This window comes from Sylvia atricapilla, chromosome 2 (genome assembly GCF_009819655.1).
Source record: "Sylvia atricapilla isolate bSylAtr1 chromosome 2, bSylAtr1.pri, whole genome shotgun sequence".
NCBI lineage: Eukaryota > Metazoa > Chordata > Aves > Passeriformes > Sylviidae > Sylvia > Sylvia atricapilla.
In genome coordinates, this window is record NC_089141.1 from 85,098,042 (window position 1) to 85,114,860 (window position 16,819).

The 16,819-nt window shown below is 40.5% G+C and overlaps 1 protein-coding gene across 2 annotated transcripts; it reads left to right on the plus strand.

The window, feature by feature from the left end:
• The first annotated feature begins 10,027 nt into the window (after positions 1 to 10,027).
• Positions 10,028 to 16,798, plus strand: NMS (neuromedin S). Of its 2 annotated transcripts, XM_066339881.1 has the most exons (8): positions 10,028 to 10,108; positions 10,235 to 10,290; positions 10,675 to 10,725; positions 11,871 to 11,930; positions 14,556 to 14,591; positions 15,003 to 15,044; positions 15,991 to 16,021; positions 16,488 to 16,798. In XM_066339881.1, exons 1-8 carry the CDS (start codon positions 10,036 to 10,038, stop codon positions 16,502 to 16,504), a joined length of 366 nt encoding a protein of 121 aa, XP_066195978.1. In that variant the 5' UTR covers positions 10,028 to 10,035; the 3' UTR covers positions 16,505 to 16,798. The 2 variants fall into 2 exon arrangements, with proteins under 2 accessions (XP_066195978.1, XP_066195986.1); XM_066339889.1 differs by lacking the exon at positions 15,003 to 15,044.
• Positions 16,799 to 16,819: the final 21 nt, after the last annotated feature.

The following is a 16,819-nucleotide window of genomic DNA, read 5'->3' on the forward strand; positions in this document are numbered from 1 at the left end:
GGTTTTCAAGTGTGAACTACATAATAAAAAAGTACATTGTTTCAGTGGTAAAAGACACCGTCTTGTAGCACAGATCCTATACAGACTCTTTCCTCTGTTCCTTTAAAAATATTGTGAGTAGCCAATATACTCACAAAATATTGTGAGTAGCTGTATTAAGCATTCCTCTCTTTCCGTATAGCATCATAAATTCTTATTAAATGCAATCTTTTTTTACCATTCAGAGCCAAACCTTCCCCTTATACTGTCAGCTCTTGCTGCAGGGCACAAGATCTTCTGTTCACCTTCAGGCTTGGCTCATAATAGTATTTAAGAATTAAAACTATTTCTTTTTTTAGCATAAGGAACACCCCAGCCCTGCATTTGGAATCATCACACCATTTAGTCAGGCATATTTCCACAGCAACATTATCTTTGTTTTGAGTTGTATCCCCAGAAAAGAAGGAAGCTTCCATCCATCCACCCACTTACCAATTCCCTCTAGACATTCTGTCCTTTTATACTTTACATCATTTAACTAGTGGGCTTCCCTGGCTTGAAAAAAAAAACCTACCAGAGCAGTTAGCATGTACTTTGCTGCTACATCCTTATTTCCTAATTTATGCATCTTTGTTGAGCACTCACTTCATTAAGGAAAGTCTGTCACTGAGCAGTGACCCATTGATCCAGCCACTGCAAAGAGAGCAGATTATTTTGTCCTTCAGGAATGATAAACAACAGCAACACACTGACCTCTTGGATATTCTCTTGGATAACTCATGGTACCACACTGTGCCTTGTACTGTTGTTGTCTAAATGTGCTCCTGTTACAGAAGTTATTGGGTCGTATCAGCTTCTGCTGTTCTCTTGATACTGCTGGAGTTAGAACAGGAAAAATCATTTTGGCTATGTTTTCTCCAAACAGAAGGCAGGGAGCTCTGCTTGATTTCTCATTTCTCGTCTTTTTTTTTTTTTTTTTTTTTTTAATTGTCACTCTGTAGTGACAATTATGGGATTATCCTTAAGCCTTTGAACACAGATTCCATCTTATCCAACTCCTTCACACAGGAAAAAAAATCTCTTTTCTTCACTAGGATTTTATAAGTGGATAAGTGAAGTACATTATTGATTCCATGACAAAAACAAAGCTGCTTTTAAGAAGTGCTTGATAATGGTAGTTTGATACAGAAGTTACTACAAAATTTCTGAAAGGAAACCAGGAACTGCAGCAACATCACTGTTTTATGCCAAAACCTCAGCAAATTGCTAGAACCTGCCAGACTACATTGTGAAGTGAGTGTGTATTTTTTTATGTAAAATCAGCAGAAATTGGATACACAAATATGTTTCTTATGTAGAACAGAGGGCATTTAAAATATTTTTCAAATATAGCTTGGATTTTGGAAATATATTTAATATACTCTCTAGAAATTGATTTTGTAACTGCATTATGCCTCCTGAAGCTTTATCATTGTCTTTATTGGCTTCATGAATGTTGTACTCATATATCATACTGTAAATTGTGGTAGATGAATTGATTTTAACTTTACATCATCCCTCACTATTCCATTAAACACTATCTTCTTTAGATAGTTTATTGTCAACTGGGAATATGATAACTGTCAACAGAAAGAAAAAGAAAATTTTCAATTGGATGCAATTAATTGACCTGCCTCAGGACTATTCATCCAGTGAAATAAACATAACATAATCTCCAGTTTCATATGACTTCATGATAGTCACATGCCTCTGGCCATCGTAAGCCTCTAAGATTTACAGTGATAAACCAAACAGGATTTGGCAGTTACTGCACTGTATCTTTTTATATTAACAAATTATGAGATGCTCTCCCAATGTGTCCCCAGTGACACCTCTCCCCAGTGACATGTATTTAGGAGAAAGGTACCTGATATAACCACTGATGCAGCTGCCTCTTTTGGCTTTTCCTCCTTCTTTAACAATTAAGTCAGGCAAAACCCCTAAGTTTTCTGCTCACTTTTGAGTGAGGTGCCTTACAGCAAATTATACTGCAAAAAAGTCTGTCTTCTCTGTTTATATGCTAGAGAGGCTCCAGCCTCCACATTTTTGTGTAGTAGGGCTGAGAGAGGCAGGGGCTGCATTTGACAAAACATGAGGGATAGAGTGGTCCCTTGCTGAGTCAGAATGTCATTTTCTATGTGGATAAGCTCTCCACTCTGTTCTTTGTCATTATTTCCCTCAAGTTCTCTCTCAATTTTTCCCCTTCTTTTTTGGCTTTGGAGTAATTTCTTCTTTATCTTGGAGCCTTCAGAGCCAGCAGATAGTGCAGCAGTTGCCATTGAAGATAGACAAGATGTGTTGCCAAAAATGAGAAAAGCAAACTGGCCTTACTGCATTTCATGCAATGTTGCTAGCATTGAGGTGCATAATTATCACAGGGAAAAGCTGCTCATAGTTTAAACCAACTAAAGACTGAAGTAGTTTATTGAATTATTAACAGCACATAATTGATCGGCAGTTGGTGAAAAATATATTCAAGAGTTATCAACAGATAAACCTTGTCTTGGTTTGGGAAGACAGATATCTACCAGGGAAAGCTGGAGCTTCCCTTGGAATGGAGAATGTAAACTACCACCACCACCCTTTTTTCTCAATTATAATTTTTTTCAGTTAAAAGCTTTTAGGCAAAAGAGTTTGGAAATAGAAATAGCGGTTCTTTACTAATATATAACAAAATGAACAAACAAACACAAAAACAACTACAGCATTGATAACAAAAAATGTACCAAGAACTTCGAGGACTTTGCTTCACAAAAACCCAGGGCAGTTTGGTCTCGGTGTCTCTGCAGGATCCTCAGAGCACCAAGCTGGGAACAGTGGAGAAGTCTCGGGCTGGTGGCTGGAGTGGCAGGATGTCCTGGCAGGCCAGGGGCAGGATCTCGGCAGGGCAGAGGGATGCAGGGTCACGCTGTAGCAGACGAGCAGCGCTGATGGAACCACCAGGGCAGGGCTGGCCCAGCTCTCGCAGGGCGGCAGAGGAGCTCAGAACTCCAGGGTGAACAGATGATGATAGATTTTCCAAGACTGGACTGCAGTGAAATCCTCGAGCAAGAGCCCGAGTGCTTTCGCCCCGAAGGCCAAAAACCAGACAGCCTGGCTGCCTGAAACTCTGTTCTTTTTTCTGCCCCAAAACCCCACCCCCCGAGCTTCGACCATCCCTTTGTTTTGTTGAATAGTCTAAAGTATGACATTTAGTCTCCTTGGTAAGTTATGGGAAAAAAATTCTTTAGAGTAAAAAGGAACAAAACCTAACCCCCAACAAACCTCAACATTAGACACACTGACAAACTATTACTGAACTAGAAATTTTTGAACACCGCTTGTATAACTAATCCCCAAACCCTCAAATTCTGCACAGGGAAGGACAAGCATCTACCTCTCTCTCCAGGGTTAGGGGCTCCCCTCCTCCCCACTTCTTTTCAGGATGTATGTGCTCTGGCCATGTGTGATCCCACACTGCTCCCAACACTTCCTTAACCCTCATGCCACCAAGTAAGCTCTGTTGGAGCACAGGTGCAGAATCTGCACTACATCCACTGGGTCATCCCTCCTGTGTGCCTTCTGTGTCCCCCAATCCACACAGGTGCTGCAGTGCTGGTGCTGAGGGCCCCTGTCACTGTCAAACCCTGCTCTGTTACTATCACCAGGGCCCTACCCTCTGTTGAAAATGTTGGTGCATCTTTTGCACTTCTCTTCAAGTTCAGTTTGTTTCAAAAGATTTCAATTTCCTGGTTACTGTTAAATCCTGGTGAAGGTCTTCTTCCTCTATAAGCAGCACCAGTTTGGGCAAACATCTTCTCAGACATTTTCTAGTGTTCCACTCATGTGTTGTTGACACTCCTGTCTTATCAGGCTATTTTGTTGAGGGTGGTCTACAAAAGCATTCCCCTCCCTCAATATTTTGCTGTCAAGAAATACTTATAAAGGAGAGAAAGTAAATAGGAACTCCAAAATTTCTGTGTTCCTGCCACCACACTACCGTTCTCCCTCATTTGTCTTGTCTAGATGGTGCATCATATTATGGGAGGTCTTTTTCTCTACATTTATATCCGATGGTGGGTCTAGATCTTGGACTGGAACTTTGGCCCCTGTTGGGCCTGGAAAGGGCTGAGCGACACAGTTCCCAGAGCAGAGATCAATCGAGCAGAACAGCTCATTCATGGGGTCTTTCCCCAAGCAGGGAGAGCTTTCTTAATTCAAGGTTTCGCCCACATGGACCAACTAAACTTAAGAAGATAATATGTAAATAGCGGGTTAATGGATACAAATGAGTTCTGCATCTATAACAAATGCTGCTGTGCTTCTGCAAACAGACCTTTGGGAAAAGATAAGAATTAACAAAACAAAACCCAAAAAAACAACAACAAAAAACCCACAACAAAACCAACCAACCAAACAAAAAACCTCACTCAAATTTATGTGAGAAGGAGATTAAAGGCTTTTAAAAGACATTCAACTGTAAAATGGTTCCTTCAAAGGAAAACCTGCTTTTTGTTTGCCCGTGATTCTTCTGGACAGCTGCTTATGGCAGATTTTTGCCATAGAGAAAAGATGTATTTTTTCTGTTCACAAAGAGCTCTAGGACTCAGGTGCAGATAGAAACATCTTCTGAGCAATTCTCAGTAGAGGATATGGACAAGGCATCACTACTGACAGACACGTTTGGACCCTAATCCAAGTAGTAGAATTAGTATTAATGACTCTTAGTTTATTGTTGATTTAGAGTACAGGTCTGATTGCTAGACCCGGGAGTGGCCATTTGCATGAAACTTACAATTCCAGTATTTTCAGGCCAATAAAATGCTCTAACAGCTGAAAAGTTCTGCATTTTGCTACAGTAAAGCTTTTGTGGAGTGATATAATCTAATGAGATTTAAAAAACAGGTCAGTCAGCATCAAGGTATAACTGCTTTGGCCAAAGGACAGCGTAGAAGTTAGATTAAGTCTTACAGCTTAAGTCAGGAACCAGAAGGCATACAACAGTTTATACAAATGACATTTAGTATGTCAAAGAAGCAATCACTTCATTTTCAATACCAGCAATACTTTGTAAAGATATAGTTGACTTGAAACAGAATGAGAAAAATTAATTGCTTTCTTATTAAGTAAGTCAAATTACTAAAGAAGAAAAATACAGATATCTTCAGCAATAACTGTAAGTGACAGTGTTTGAGTACTTACTCATTTTGAATGGCACTCAACTCAGACGTCTGTCAGGATTAAGTGCTGGGGAGTGTGGCTAAGGGAAGCAGAGCTTTGGGTTAAACTCTTTGCTTCTCACTCAGTGATAGGTGACACACAAGTTGGAGTGTCTGGAGGCCTGAGCTCCAGTTATTTAAGCACTCATCTTCCCAGATGAGTTGGTTTTTGTGTATAATGTTAAAGTCAGGCAGATGATGGGTCTTATCACCAGCATGGGGTTGATGGGTCATATGACACTGAAATGGATTAACGTAGTCTGGTGATTTCTTCTCTCTGGCTGGTGCGTTTAAAGTGAGTGCTCTTGAAGGAAACATGGTCAGGTAGTAAAAATGGTCTGGGATTGGCTTGCCCTGTAGTCAGCTCTTGGTGAGACAAGCATTTATCTTCAGCTATTCTCTTCTCGTATAGTAATGGAGATATAGGATTTGGGTATTTGCTAGAAATCTGAGATGTATGGTACACATGTTCATCTAAATCCTTTACTCCAGTCATCAGTGTCATGTGTCCACAGACTGTGGTGATCCCACTAAAAATGCAAAATTATGATTTACATATAGCTATACCCAAAGAAAATTAAAGCTACAGATTAAATCATTCAGATTTAGGAGGTGTGAATGAATGAGTGTCAGCATTATAATTCAGCTATTAAAATCAAATTTGTTCAGCTGGTCGTGTGAAGTATGTGTCAGCCACTCCAGCATTTGACTCAGAGACCACCTGGAAATTTATGGCAGGCCTAAAATGCCAGGAATGAATCATTCTGGACAAATCCTTGATGGAAGCTCAATTGCAGATATTGATTGAGTTATCTCACCAGTTGCCTAAGCAGAACATCCCTGTCCAGCTGGCGCAACACCAAATAAAATTAAGCCAAGTCAGAGCTCCAGGTTAAAGATCTTTTCAAATGTCTCAAAATCTAGAAATTATACTGATCCTTTATCCAACTGCGGCCAAATACAGCCCATTGCTACAGCACTGTTTCCATGCACACAACATGGTAGGTGCAAATTACCCCATTTCAGAGGAATTTATGCTTCTCTGGCTGAATGTAGCGGACATATAATGACATTTTCCCAAAAAATAAGGCAATAAATGATCCAAAAGAATGCAAATATTCAGATTCCTGGTCTAGTTTCCTAACTTCACCATCCATATCTGTCCTCCATTTTGACGTTCTTGGTTAACTCTTGTCTTTGAACTCCTGCCCACTGGGACATGCTTTTTAACTGATCCCCTTGAAATATTTACTCACTGGCCTAATCAACTTTATGACTGTGGCTTTATAGCTGCAAAGTATAGCAAGCCAATCACAAACAAAAGCATAAGATTGATTGTTACTTGACATTCTGACAACCAAATCAGCACCTATAGCACACGTCAGTTTTAAAAAAGTGTGATATTATGCTGGTAAAGCAAAGTTTGGGCACCCAGCTCTGAGTGCCAAGTAGAGCCTTGCCCATGTAAAAACAAAAATGAGACAAGCTCCCACTGTTTGGACCACTTGTTTGTGCTGGAAAGGTAAACGAATGTTAACTAAAACCACATCAAACACAGCCTTGTATTCAACATAAGTAGGCACTGTCATATGTAACAGAAGATGAGTAATGAGAGCTGTCTGCAGACTCTGTGGCAGGTTTGCCTAATAAATACCCTCCATTTTCTGTGCTTTCCTCATCTTTCCAAAGAGGTTGTGGGTGAGGTATTGAAAGCCCTCAGAGCAGGATAAGGCTTTGTACAAAGTACTGCTGAGCTGCAGAGGGGGAGAGGCATGAGCAAGCAGAAGCAGCTTGGGTGAGTTGGGATGCACTCAGGAACCGCTCAATGGTGACATTTTGCACTCTGTCCTTGCTGTCTGCAATAACTACTGATTTCATTGCAGATATCATTTACATAAAGGAAACCAGCCCTTCACCTTTTTTTTCCCATTGACACCACATTTTCTTCTTATTAATTTCCCAGTTACAGCATATTTTGTTCAAACATTATGGGTGTCATAATATTGCTGTTGCTAAATATATACCAAGGCTCCTTACTCACAATAAAAAATCCTTTTGTTTCTCATTGACCCCCCACTAAAGCTTCATTTTTAACTCCCTTCTCAATCACTGAGGACACTGAAAGTCACCCTGTTTTTCTCTCTTCATGCAGAGAGCCCAGGACCTTAAAACAGGAATTTTATTTATGTAGTAAAAGTATGGCTCATTAATATGGCTTGGTGTTGATATATCTATTGGTGGCATCTTAGCTAACACTTTTGAAATGAAACATTCAGCAGTGAAGAAAGTTCTGATTTAAGGAAGCTGAATGTGTTTACAATATAACACCGTCATAGATCTGAAATTTTAGTTTTCAACACATTCCCCATTCTTCTCTCATACTGTAATAAAATACTATTTTCAGTTAGGACATAAGCTGTGATTTTTTTTTTTTTAAGTGCAGGTTGAATGAGTTAATTTTTTCTTATCTTCAAGTATTAAGCCTCACTTGATGCAAATGAATAGCTCCATACACTTCACTGTAGGCAAAATTTGCTGAAAGAAAGCACAGAGTACACTTGGAGTACTCCCTGGTAAAGGATAAAATAAAGCAGCAGAAGGGTTTATTGTGCATGGGAAGGAGGAAGGAAAGGTTCAGGTAGCATCTAGTATTTTATGTAAGGTAAAAGTAGATTTTACCCTCCCACTATGAGGACATGCTATTACAAAAAAGAAATCCCACTCCTAAACTCAAATATGTTGGAAGAGGCTACCATATAACAGGCAGAAAGCAGAAGACTCTGCTTTTCTCACCAAATAGGGAACCATATCTTGTTACAGTGAACTATAAATCTGGTCATAATTTAATAATATTCTCTTGTAAAAAGATAGCTAATTATTATTATTTAAAAGGAATGGTGTCTCACATGTAAATATTAAAAAATTAATAGCAAATTGTGCAGCTGTAATGGCTCTCTAAGATGCCATGTTTCTGCAGCATGGTAGTGATTTGGATGCAAGATCTCTGATAAGCAGGGCAAGAGAAACACTGCTGGTGAACAATAATTTTCAGTTTGGTTAAAGTGTTGAAAGACAGAAATAAGATAGTTAATATGAAAATGTGCAATCTTTCAGAGTGCCTTTACCTTCTCTCTTATTACTGTCTACCTCTGATAAGCCCAGCTCACACTTAGTGGGACTCTGCTTTCACATTTCTGTGACTACATTGGCTTAAATAAATTACATCAAACACAAACCTGCTTCTCGCTGCCATCAAAAAAACCCACCATCCTCCTTTTATGAGCAAATTTAACAAGCACAGAGAGTCCTTTCACTCCAGGATTTCATAGGATTGGGTAGAAAGCATGGCCTCTGCAAAAAGGAGCTATGGGCTTCCTGGAATGCTGCATTTTCTTGTTAATGAAAACCTGGGCAGATTTCCTGTAAGAAATCATCATCACAAAACTTGCTGCAATCTACTTTAGCTCCCACAGAGGATAAAAATTATACAGTCAGAGGGACTAATCTCTTTGAATTCTATCCTGTCTTGAAACTCCCATTCCACTTAAGACAGTGAGAATCTGATAACTGAGTGTCTACTCCAGCAACGTCTGACCTCCCCTGACATCTCCCCACTCAGATTCTTGCCCCCAAAAGGCTGTGATGAGGCAAAGACAGCCATCTTTCCTAGAGGAAGGAACAAAGGGTGAACTAATGGTGCTGGGGTCACTCAGCTGCTCCAGTGCCTCTTTACGTGTTCAGGACACATAGCTGTGTCGCTGATAAAGTCCATGAAGTCTGGCTCCCCTTTTCTTTGTGAGAAGGCAGGTGTGTCTCCTCCCTGACTGTTCTGAGATGCTCCCACTGTCTTGCCATCAGGAACAGTCCTGCCATCATCCTTTTAGTGTGCAGCACAGCCATTGAGGGATATTATGAGATGAGGTGGGATGCTGTGACAATAATACCTTTTGCAGCTTTTTATGTCTCATATCCCACACTGGAGCCATTGCCTCCCGAGCACGTCTAATACACAGAATCATAGAATAGTTGGTGTTGGAACGGATAATGTAGTTCCAACCCTGCTGTGTTAGAAGTTGGACAACTGAATATATATTTGCTTCAGCAGGCCCAAAGTCTATTAAATAAAAGATTTTGGGAGGACTCTCCCTTTCTAAGTCTGTGATCTGATTAGAAAGCATTGCTCTTAGAACTTGCACAGAGAAAACCAGGAAGAGTTTTCCATAGTCAAACACAATGATTAAATCAGGAAGAAAGGAGAATCATTTTTCATTGAGAGCAGATCTGTATCTTTTCTATAGCCATACGCACTATGAAATGAATTAAGAGGTGGATGACTTTCTTTATTTTATGTGAAGCTAACGTAGTAAAATGGGACCTGTTCAATATGAAAGTTCACAACCCTTCTAATCAGAAGGCAAACTTTATTTCCCGAGCTGCCATGAGAGAAATAATTTCCAAACCCTCAGCAAGCCCTACTACAAAACTGAATTTTCTGTTGCTCCGTCACTTGACCAGGCACAACATCTTCTCGTCTTTCACACTTTCCTCTCGGTCATCCCTTCCAGAGAAACAGCTTTGACGGAGGGTTCTAGTGGGTGGAGAAGGGGGTCCCTAATGCTGCCGTGAGGTTTCTCGTCACGGGGAGCCGCGGGGCAGCGGGGGCGGCAGCGTTTGTCCGGCAGCGGGAGCGGCGCCGGCAGCGATAGCGGAGCGGCGCTCGGGACCGCCCCGGCGCCCATTGGCTCGGCGGCTCCGTGTGGGGCTCGGCGGGGCCCCATAAAGGCGCCGGTGCGCTCGGCCGCGCTATCCCCGCCCCGCCATGCCCTCGCCGCCGCCCGCCCTGCCCTGGCTGCTGGCCGCCTGCTGCCTCTGCGCCCTCCCGCGGGGCTCAGGTACGTCCCGGCACCGGGTGGCGGCGGGAACGACAGACAGCCCGTGGAAAGGGTCGGCTCCTCTAGAGGAGCCGCGTCCTGGCTGGGCTCCGTGGCGTCCCAGCACAGCCGTGTCCCGTCCCGCAGGGTTCCCGCAGCCTTTCTCGCGCCACCGGGACGGTGTGGAGCTGCCCCCAAACGAGGTACGTCTGTCCTTGTATTCTGGCAGCGATGCGAGGTGGAGAGGTAGGGCAGAGACGGGGAAGGTGGGAAAGGAGGCCTGTCTGTGGCAGGGAAATGAGGTGGGAAATCGGCAGCAGACTGGCAATACCTTACTGGATACCCTGGGGGTTGGTAAAGACAGGAGGGATGCTGGCGCCCGCAGCGGCAGGTGGAATAGGTCTGGGCAGGAGTGCAGCAGGGTGCAGAATAGGACACCTGGGTCAGCCAAAGATGGGCAGGCTAATAACAATAGACAGTGGACGGGCTAATAACAGTCCAAGTCCCTACTTGGACTTCCCAATCAAAAACACGGGTCTGAAGGTATGATAGACAAGCTGTTAATGTCTATTCTTTACTTTTAAAAGCAACTGGCGCTGTGTTTCAGTGAGTGGATGGAGATGTCCGATCAACCCCAGGTAACTTGACTCCTGTAATGTGTTTGATCTGCTGAGACTCTCTCTTCCAGACATACTAACTGTCCTGTATAACCTGGAGCATCGATGGCTGCAGGTGGCAGAGCCTCCACCAGACAGCCAGCAGCTCTGGAAAGCAGAACCAGTTTGTTGGTGTATGTGCTCTCCTCCTTGTGAAGCTAACGCAGACCTAAAGAAAGGCACTTTTTTTTTTTTTTTTTTTTTTTTTTTTTTTTTTTTTTTTTTTTTTTTTTTTTTTCCTTTCTTGCCATGCCAGTAGTAGCTAACTCTGAAGCAAGAAGTGCTGGACAGTTCTGCTGGATTTAAAGGTCCTGTGTGGTTCTGGCTCAGTGCTTGGTGGGTGGATGGGTTTTTCTGAGGTGTTCAGAGGAGAGGCGAGCAAGGGGAAGTTTTCACAGATCATTTCTGCTGGCTCAAGGCTTACAAACACTTAAAAAGTCAAGTATGTGAAAGATCAGCTGCACTGCATTTAATATCGAGCCCAAGGGTCATTTCCAAAGCAGGGAGAAAAATATTTGCAGGATCAGAAAGTATTTGGAAATTTTGAACACTTTGTACCTTTTTTTTTCATTCTGAAATGTTACAGTTGTGTGAAACAAAATTTGTAAAAAACAGTTCCCGGAGCTTGTTTCTCAGGTGTCTTACCTCTCACTTCCTTTGAAGCTGTAGTTCTCATCTAATGTGATTGAATGCATAAGTAAATCCCCGTGCTGTGGCAATGAGCATGGGACAGTGTATTTCAGTATATGATTAAAGATTATAGTATTGACTGACAGAAAGGCTTGCAGGTGAAAATGAGCATAGATTATACATGCCACAAACCAAACCTATCTCTACAACAATTAGCATAGAAAAATATATTTTAAATACAAGAGGTTGCTTTTGATCCCTTTATAGCACCAGATTGTATTGACAACAGTTGTATTGTGTGTAGTCTCCTCTCTCAAACCGAAGAGTAACTTTTCAGCTCATAATAGCATCAGTAAGTTTCCCCTGCTCTGAGTGTTTTTAGTGAACTGTGCTTAATCTGAATTGATCTGGGATCACAATCAAGGCTGTTTTCTATGAAACAATCTACAGCACATTCTCCCAGTAAATGTATTACAGTATTTTTTTGGTTGTTTTAGATCTCCAGCACTGTTTTGGATCTCTGTTATTCCATATTCAACAACATGCATAAAAATGAGGTAAGGTGTAACTGCTTGTTTTGTTTCAAAGCATCCCCTTCTTAAACTTGGAAAGCAACCACTCCACAACTAACTTTTTGACATTTCTCTCCAAGCAATAATGTATAATCAAATACTGTAATGGTTTAAGAGACGTAGGAGGGTATATAAAAGATTTTCTTCTTGTTAGTAGTTGACAGGTAATTCTTAGTTACTTTAAATTATTTATATGAAACTGCTGCTTTTCACCAATTCAGAGTTCAAGAACCAAAACAGTCACAGTCAGTCAATATTTTAACCTGATCCTCAGTTTTGAATAACAGAGGGTTAAATATGCTAAAAATATACATAACATTGGATTAATAGTGTACCTCAGATTATGCTGAACATGGAGGTGTGTGTTGCTTTATTGATTTCAATACTCTATTTGTGTTTGGGGCTTTTTTGTGATTCTGACTCAGAGTAAAGAGATTGAGGAGTTATTGAGTATAGCTCTTTTTTGTTAATGCAGTTATATAAGGACCCATCTCAACGTCAGTTCTGCTTTATTTCACTTTTTTATTATCACCATTTTATTAAGAACCTTTTCCATAAAATTCACTCAGCCCCTGGGTATATGCTAAAAAGGCCAATTTATTTGTGGAGGCTGGATCCTCTGTTGTTTCAAAACAGGAGCAGATACTTCAAGACAATAATAGAAAGTATTCTGAAATGCATTTCAAAATCTCTTCTTGCCAGTGTCTTTAGCTTATTATAATTCCAAGCATGCTTTTCTGAAGCAGTCACAAAACTCCACAATACTGAAGCTGATTGTATAAAAAATCCCAGCATTTCAGTTGTAAATGTCTAATAAATGTTTTTGAATTCACTATTGACTCTTATGCTGCCACAGCTTAACCAATGAGGGAACATCCAGAATCATCTGGTTACTTTGAACAGAGTTCTATTCCTGCTTACTATTTTAGTTACTAACTTTGCAAAAAATTATGTGCCCTCAAGATTGGAAGCTCAATCTCATACAATATCCTTTCAAAAATATGAGCTACACATCTGCAATATGATTTCTAGGTGTGGTCTGAGTAAAGCAGCAGATAAAATAAATAGAGAATATGGGAAAAGAACTATGTGAAGTTTTACCCAGCTGATCAAATCTCATATTACATGAAGTCCTACTTTCTTAGCCCACAAAGAATCTTGAAAAGACACTACAAACATGAGTCTGTATGTAGTGAATTCAAGGAAACAGTTATGAAATCCTGTCAGCTGAGTTTAACCTTCTACATTATCCTATATTTCTCTGAATAAAAAAAAAAATATTTAGTCAGAGTTACTGATCCTATAGAAAAGCTAGATTGTGTTTTAAGAGACGGAATGCGGCCTCAGCACTATGAAAGGCAAAGTCTGTGGCAATTTGGGCTTGAATGGGACTTGAATCCCACCTGGGGAATTTAAAATATTTTGTGAGAATTAAAAACATTTAACATCAATGTCCAATCACTTCACTGTGTGTTTGAAATTTCCACCCCGAAGATATTTAGAAGCTCAGTTTTACTATATTTCTTCCACATAGGAATCTCTCACCTGTTATAAATTAATTAGGATAGCTGGAACTGCAGGCTAAGTCATGAGCCAATCTCTATCTTTGCTTGGTGTGTAATAATCATATCAGAACAAAGGTAGCATTCATATTGTCTCTCTGCAGACATATATTCATACTGTCTCCTCTTTTGCATTCTTTAAAGCACATTGGTTGGGCAAGCATTTTTTTCTTCCCTAGTGCTTCATAGCCCTGTAAGTTGCTCCATAAATTGTTGTCTTGCAGCTTGAACCAAAGAAATCCTTGTCTCATACTCTGAACCATGATTCCCTATTTCTTGCTTGTGTCTTTTAGAATTCATTCTCTGCAGTTTCCCATTCCACATGCTTTCCTGTGTAGTCACCACGTCTTCACATTCTTGCCCATTACATGTGTTTGTTTTACAAGCCCACTCCAGGTAACTAAACCTACTCACTGCTACAACTGTGGCTGTGGCACAAAGCCATCCCATTCCTGCCTGGCTGGGAGCATACAGCCTGACAGCTGTGTCATGGGCAGGAGGACTCCCAAACCAGGCTGCAGGTTCAGGGCTGCATCATATGTTGAACTTAGTCTCCTCACATAAAGTCATGGGGAAAATTTCTATTCCTTGCAGTAAGTCTGAGTAGAAAAATGAGCCATTTTCTGAAGAATAAAGAGTGCAGGGGAAGGCTTAAATCCAGCAATCTTTCCTGGGTTAAAATCAAGGGCAGTCTGAAATGTGAAGAGCAGCCCGATTTTAACAAGGTAAGAGCTATCAGTACAATTCAAGCCTGAGGAGTGGAGCTTCAGGCTGAGCTCTGCTTCACCCCCCAGAGCACAGCTGCTCTTTGCTGTACAGCAGGGAAAGCCTATATTGAATGATGGTAATGAACAGAGCAACTTCCAGGCAAGGCTTCACATCAGTCTCTAAAAAAATCAGTTTGCTGCTGTTCTTACATCTGTCTATGATAAGTGTAAGGTTATCTCTCTTCTCACACTGAGTGTACCAACCTCATCAGCAATAGAGGGTCACCGTAACAAACCAAAATGTACTGGCATCTTGATTAACTTACAGTGTCCACTTGCAGGAATCACAGATTGCTTCTGCAAAGTTTACAAAGAAGGTATGTAAATGTGAAGACAAGCAGTGGCAGCAGCAGTGGATAGGGAAGTATGTCCCTTTCCTTGTTTCTTTTAAAGTCAGCTTGGGTATTTTCAGTGGTTGGGAAGTGATCTGTGCTGACCCTGCTTATGCCCTACGTGTAAAGCTTTATTTTATATCTCTTCTAAACACTGTGACTCCTTAATGATGGCAATCTAGTTTATTTACATTAGACACAATGTCCTTCATGCGGTAATTTTTAATCAGGATTCCAGATGAATGGGCAATGGGGACTATCAACATCTTGTTTGCATGCTGCTGAAAAAGGCCCCAGATTACTGATATTCTGATAGAATGGTAAAATTTGGCAGCAGATCTATGGTTTGGAAATGAGTTTAAAGTATTTTGTTATTGTTTGTGTTTGATTTTATAGGACAGTCATGGAACTCTGGGGCGGCCTTTCTTCCTTTTCAGGGTATCCGAATCTCTTTTTTAAAGATTCTGAATCTCAGACATTGTTACATGTTCATAGACGAGCAGCTGTTTCACAAATACTTGCTGCAGTTGTTTTGAATAGAGGCCAAATATCCCTTGCTTGAAAGCTAGGGAACCATTTGCTCAAAAAGCACTGGTTTGACTAAAAGATGACAAGATAATGAGAGCTGGGCTACTGGTGGATTAAACACTTCTTTTTGTTTGAAGATATACCTCTGCAAATGTTTTACCTTGAGCCAAATAATCTATGTGGCTTGTATCTCTGAGACTGTCAAGGTGCACTGATGCTAAATAAATTAGATCCAACATGTGCCTGAGCTGAGTGTCCAGCTGGTCTGAAAGGTCTGCTCAGGAAGCAAAGTCACACTCCGTAACGGTGAAAAGCCAAAGCAAAATTATTATTATTTCTCTCACATTTTCCACCCATTGTCTAATGCCCAGTGTTCTGGTTTAGACACACTCTGATTAACACCAAACTAACTTTTAGAAATATCTTCAACACATTTAAAAAAAACAAATAATAACTGGTCTGGTTATATCAGGTAACCAGAGTACCAATTCAGCTGTCATTTATGCTTAATTTAAAGTTATTTGTTATTTCAGGCATGTCCATCTAGGTTCTTTCAGTGCTGGTATTTACATGCTGTTTCTATACTACCCCAGTGAATTTAGACCCAAATAGTGAATGAGAATAATTAAAGCCAGAATGTTTAGCTTTTTGGGCAGAGACTGAATGAAAATTTCTCATATTCAAAGGCATAACTCACCCTGCATGGATCCCCCTGCTATGTGACATGTTGCTTTAAATAAACTCTCACTGTAGTTTTATACAGTATCCTGTCTGCATGGTGAGGATGTACTCTGGTGTGCTTATGAGTCTGTAATCCATTACTTCTTTACAATCATCCAATAATAATGTTTTTCAGCCTCGAAATGGAAGAACTATTGAAGGCAGTGGTAAGTAGGCAACCAAAAGTGTCAAGAATTTCTTCTGCCTTTTCACTAATGATGAGCCTCACAACAAAAGAAAGTACTGAGAAGTATTACAAACCTAGATACACACATTTCATATGCCCACTAAGAGTTGTCTTGACAGAAACATAGGGGTTTTTTATGCTCAGAGACTCAGAGTGCTGACCCTTGACAGAGAGATGGTTTTCTTTGTCATGCTTCCATACTCTAAAATAAGGTCAGCAAGGTTACAACATGGTAGAAAGAGAACTGTGTGAGAAGAAAAGATTCATGTTTGAGTAAAAATAACAGATTTGGGTCCTTTTCTAAACTTTCAAATATCTAAATCTTCTGGTTTTAGAATCTGAATCCATTTAATTTCTAACTTTGAAAAGAAACAGATGTATAGAACTAAGTCATATTCAGATCAACATCTCAACATAAAATATGATACTGTGTTAATTTGTTTCAGAATACCATGGAATGTGAAGCTCATGGATTCATTTACCAGCCTGGTGACTTGGTTTACAAAAAGGAAAGAGACTTCCCGTTGCACTGGTTGTCTGTTGTGTGACTCAGTTGTCTGGAATTTGTTGTTCCATGTAATAAATTTGCAATCAGTAATTCTTTTTTGTTGTCCTTTTTTATTGAAGCCCATACTAGGCTTCCTTGGGCTATAGTGTAGCATTGCCTGGTGCCAGCTGTAATCAAAGGAAATCAATCATCTCAATATCAACAATTTTCAAATGCATCAGTGAATTTTATAACATCTTCTTTAATAGGTTCATAAATGATAAGCTTGTC

Coding starts and splice junctions, on each gene's coding strand:
- NMS (XM_066339881.1), top strand. CDS start 10,036: ATGCCCTCGCCGCCGCCCGCCCTGCCCTGGCTGCTGGCCGCCTGCTGC. Junction 10,291..10,674: donor TGGAGCTGCCCCCAAACGAG/GTACGTCTGTCC, acceptor TACTTTTAAAAG/CAACTGGCGCTGTGTTTCAG. Junction 14,592..15,002: donor CTGCAAAGTTTACAAAGAAG/GTATGTAAATGT, acceptor TTGATTTTATAG/GACAGTCATGGAACTCTGGG.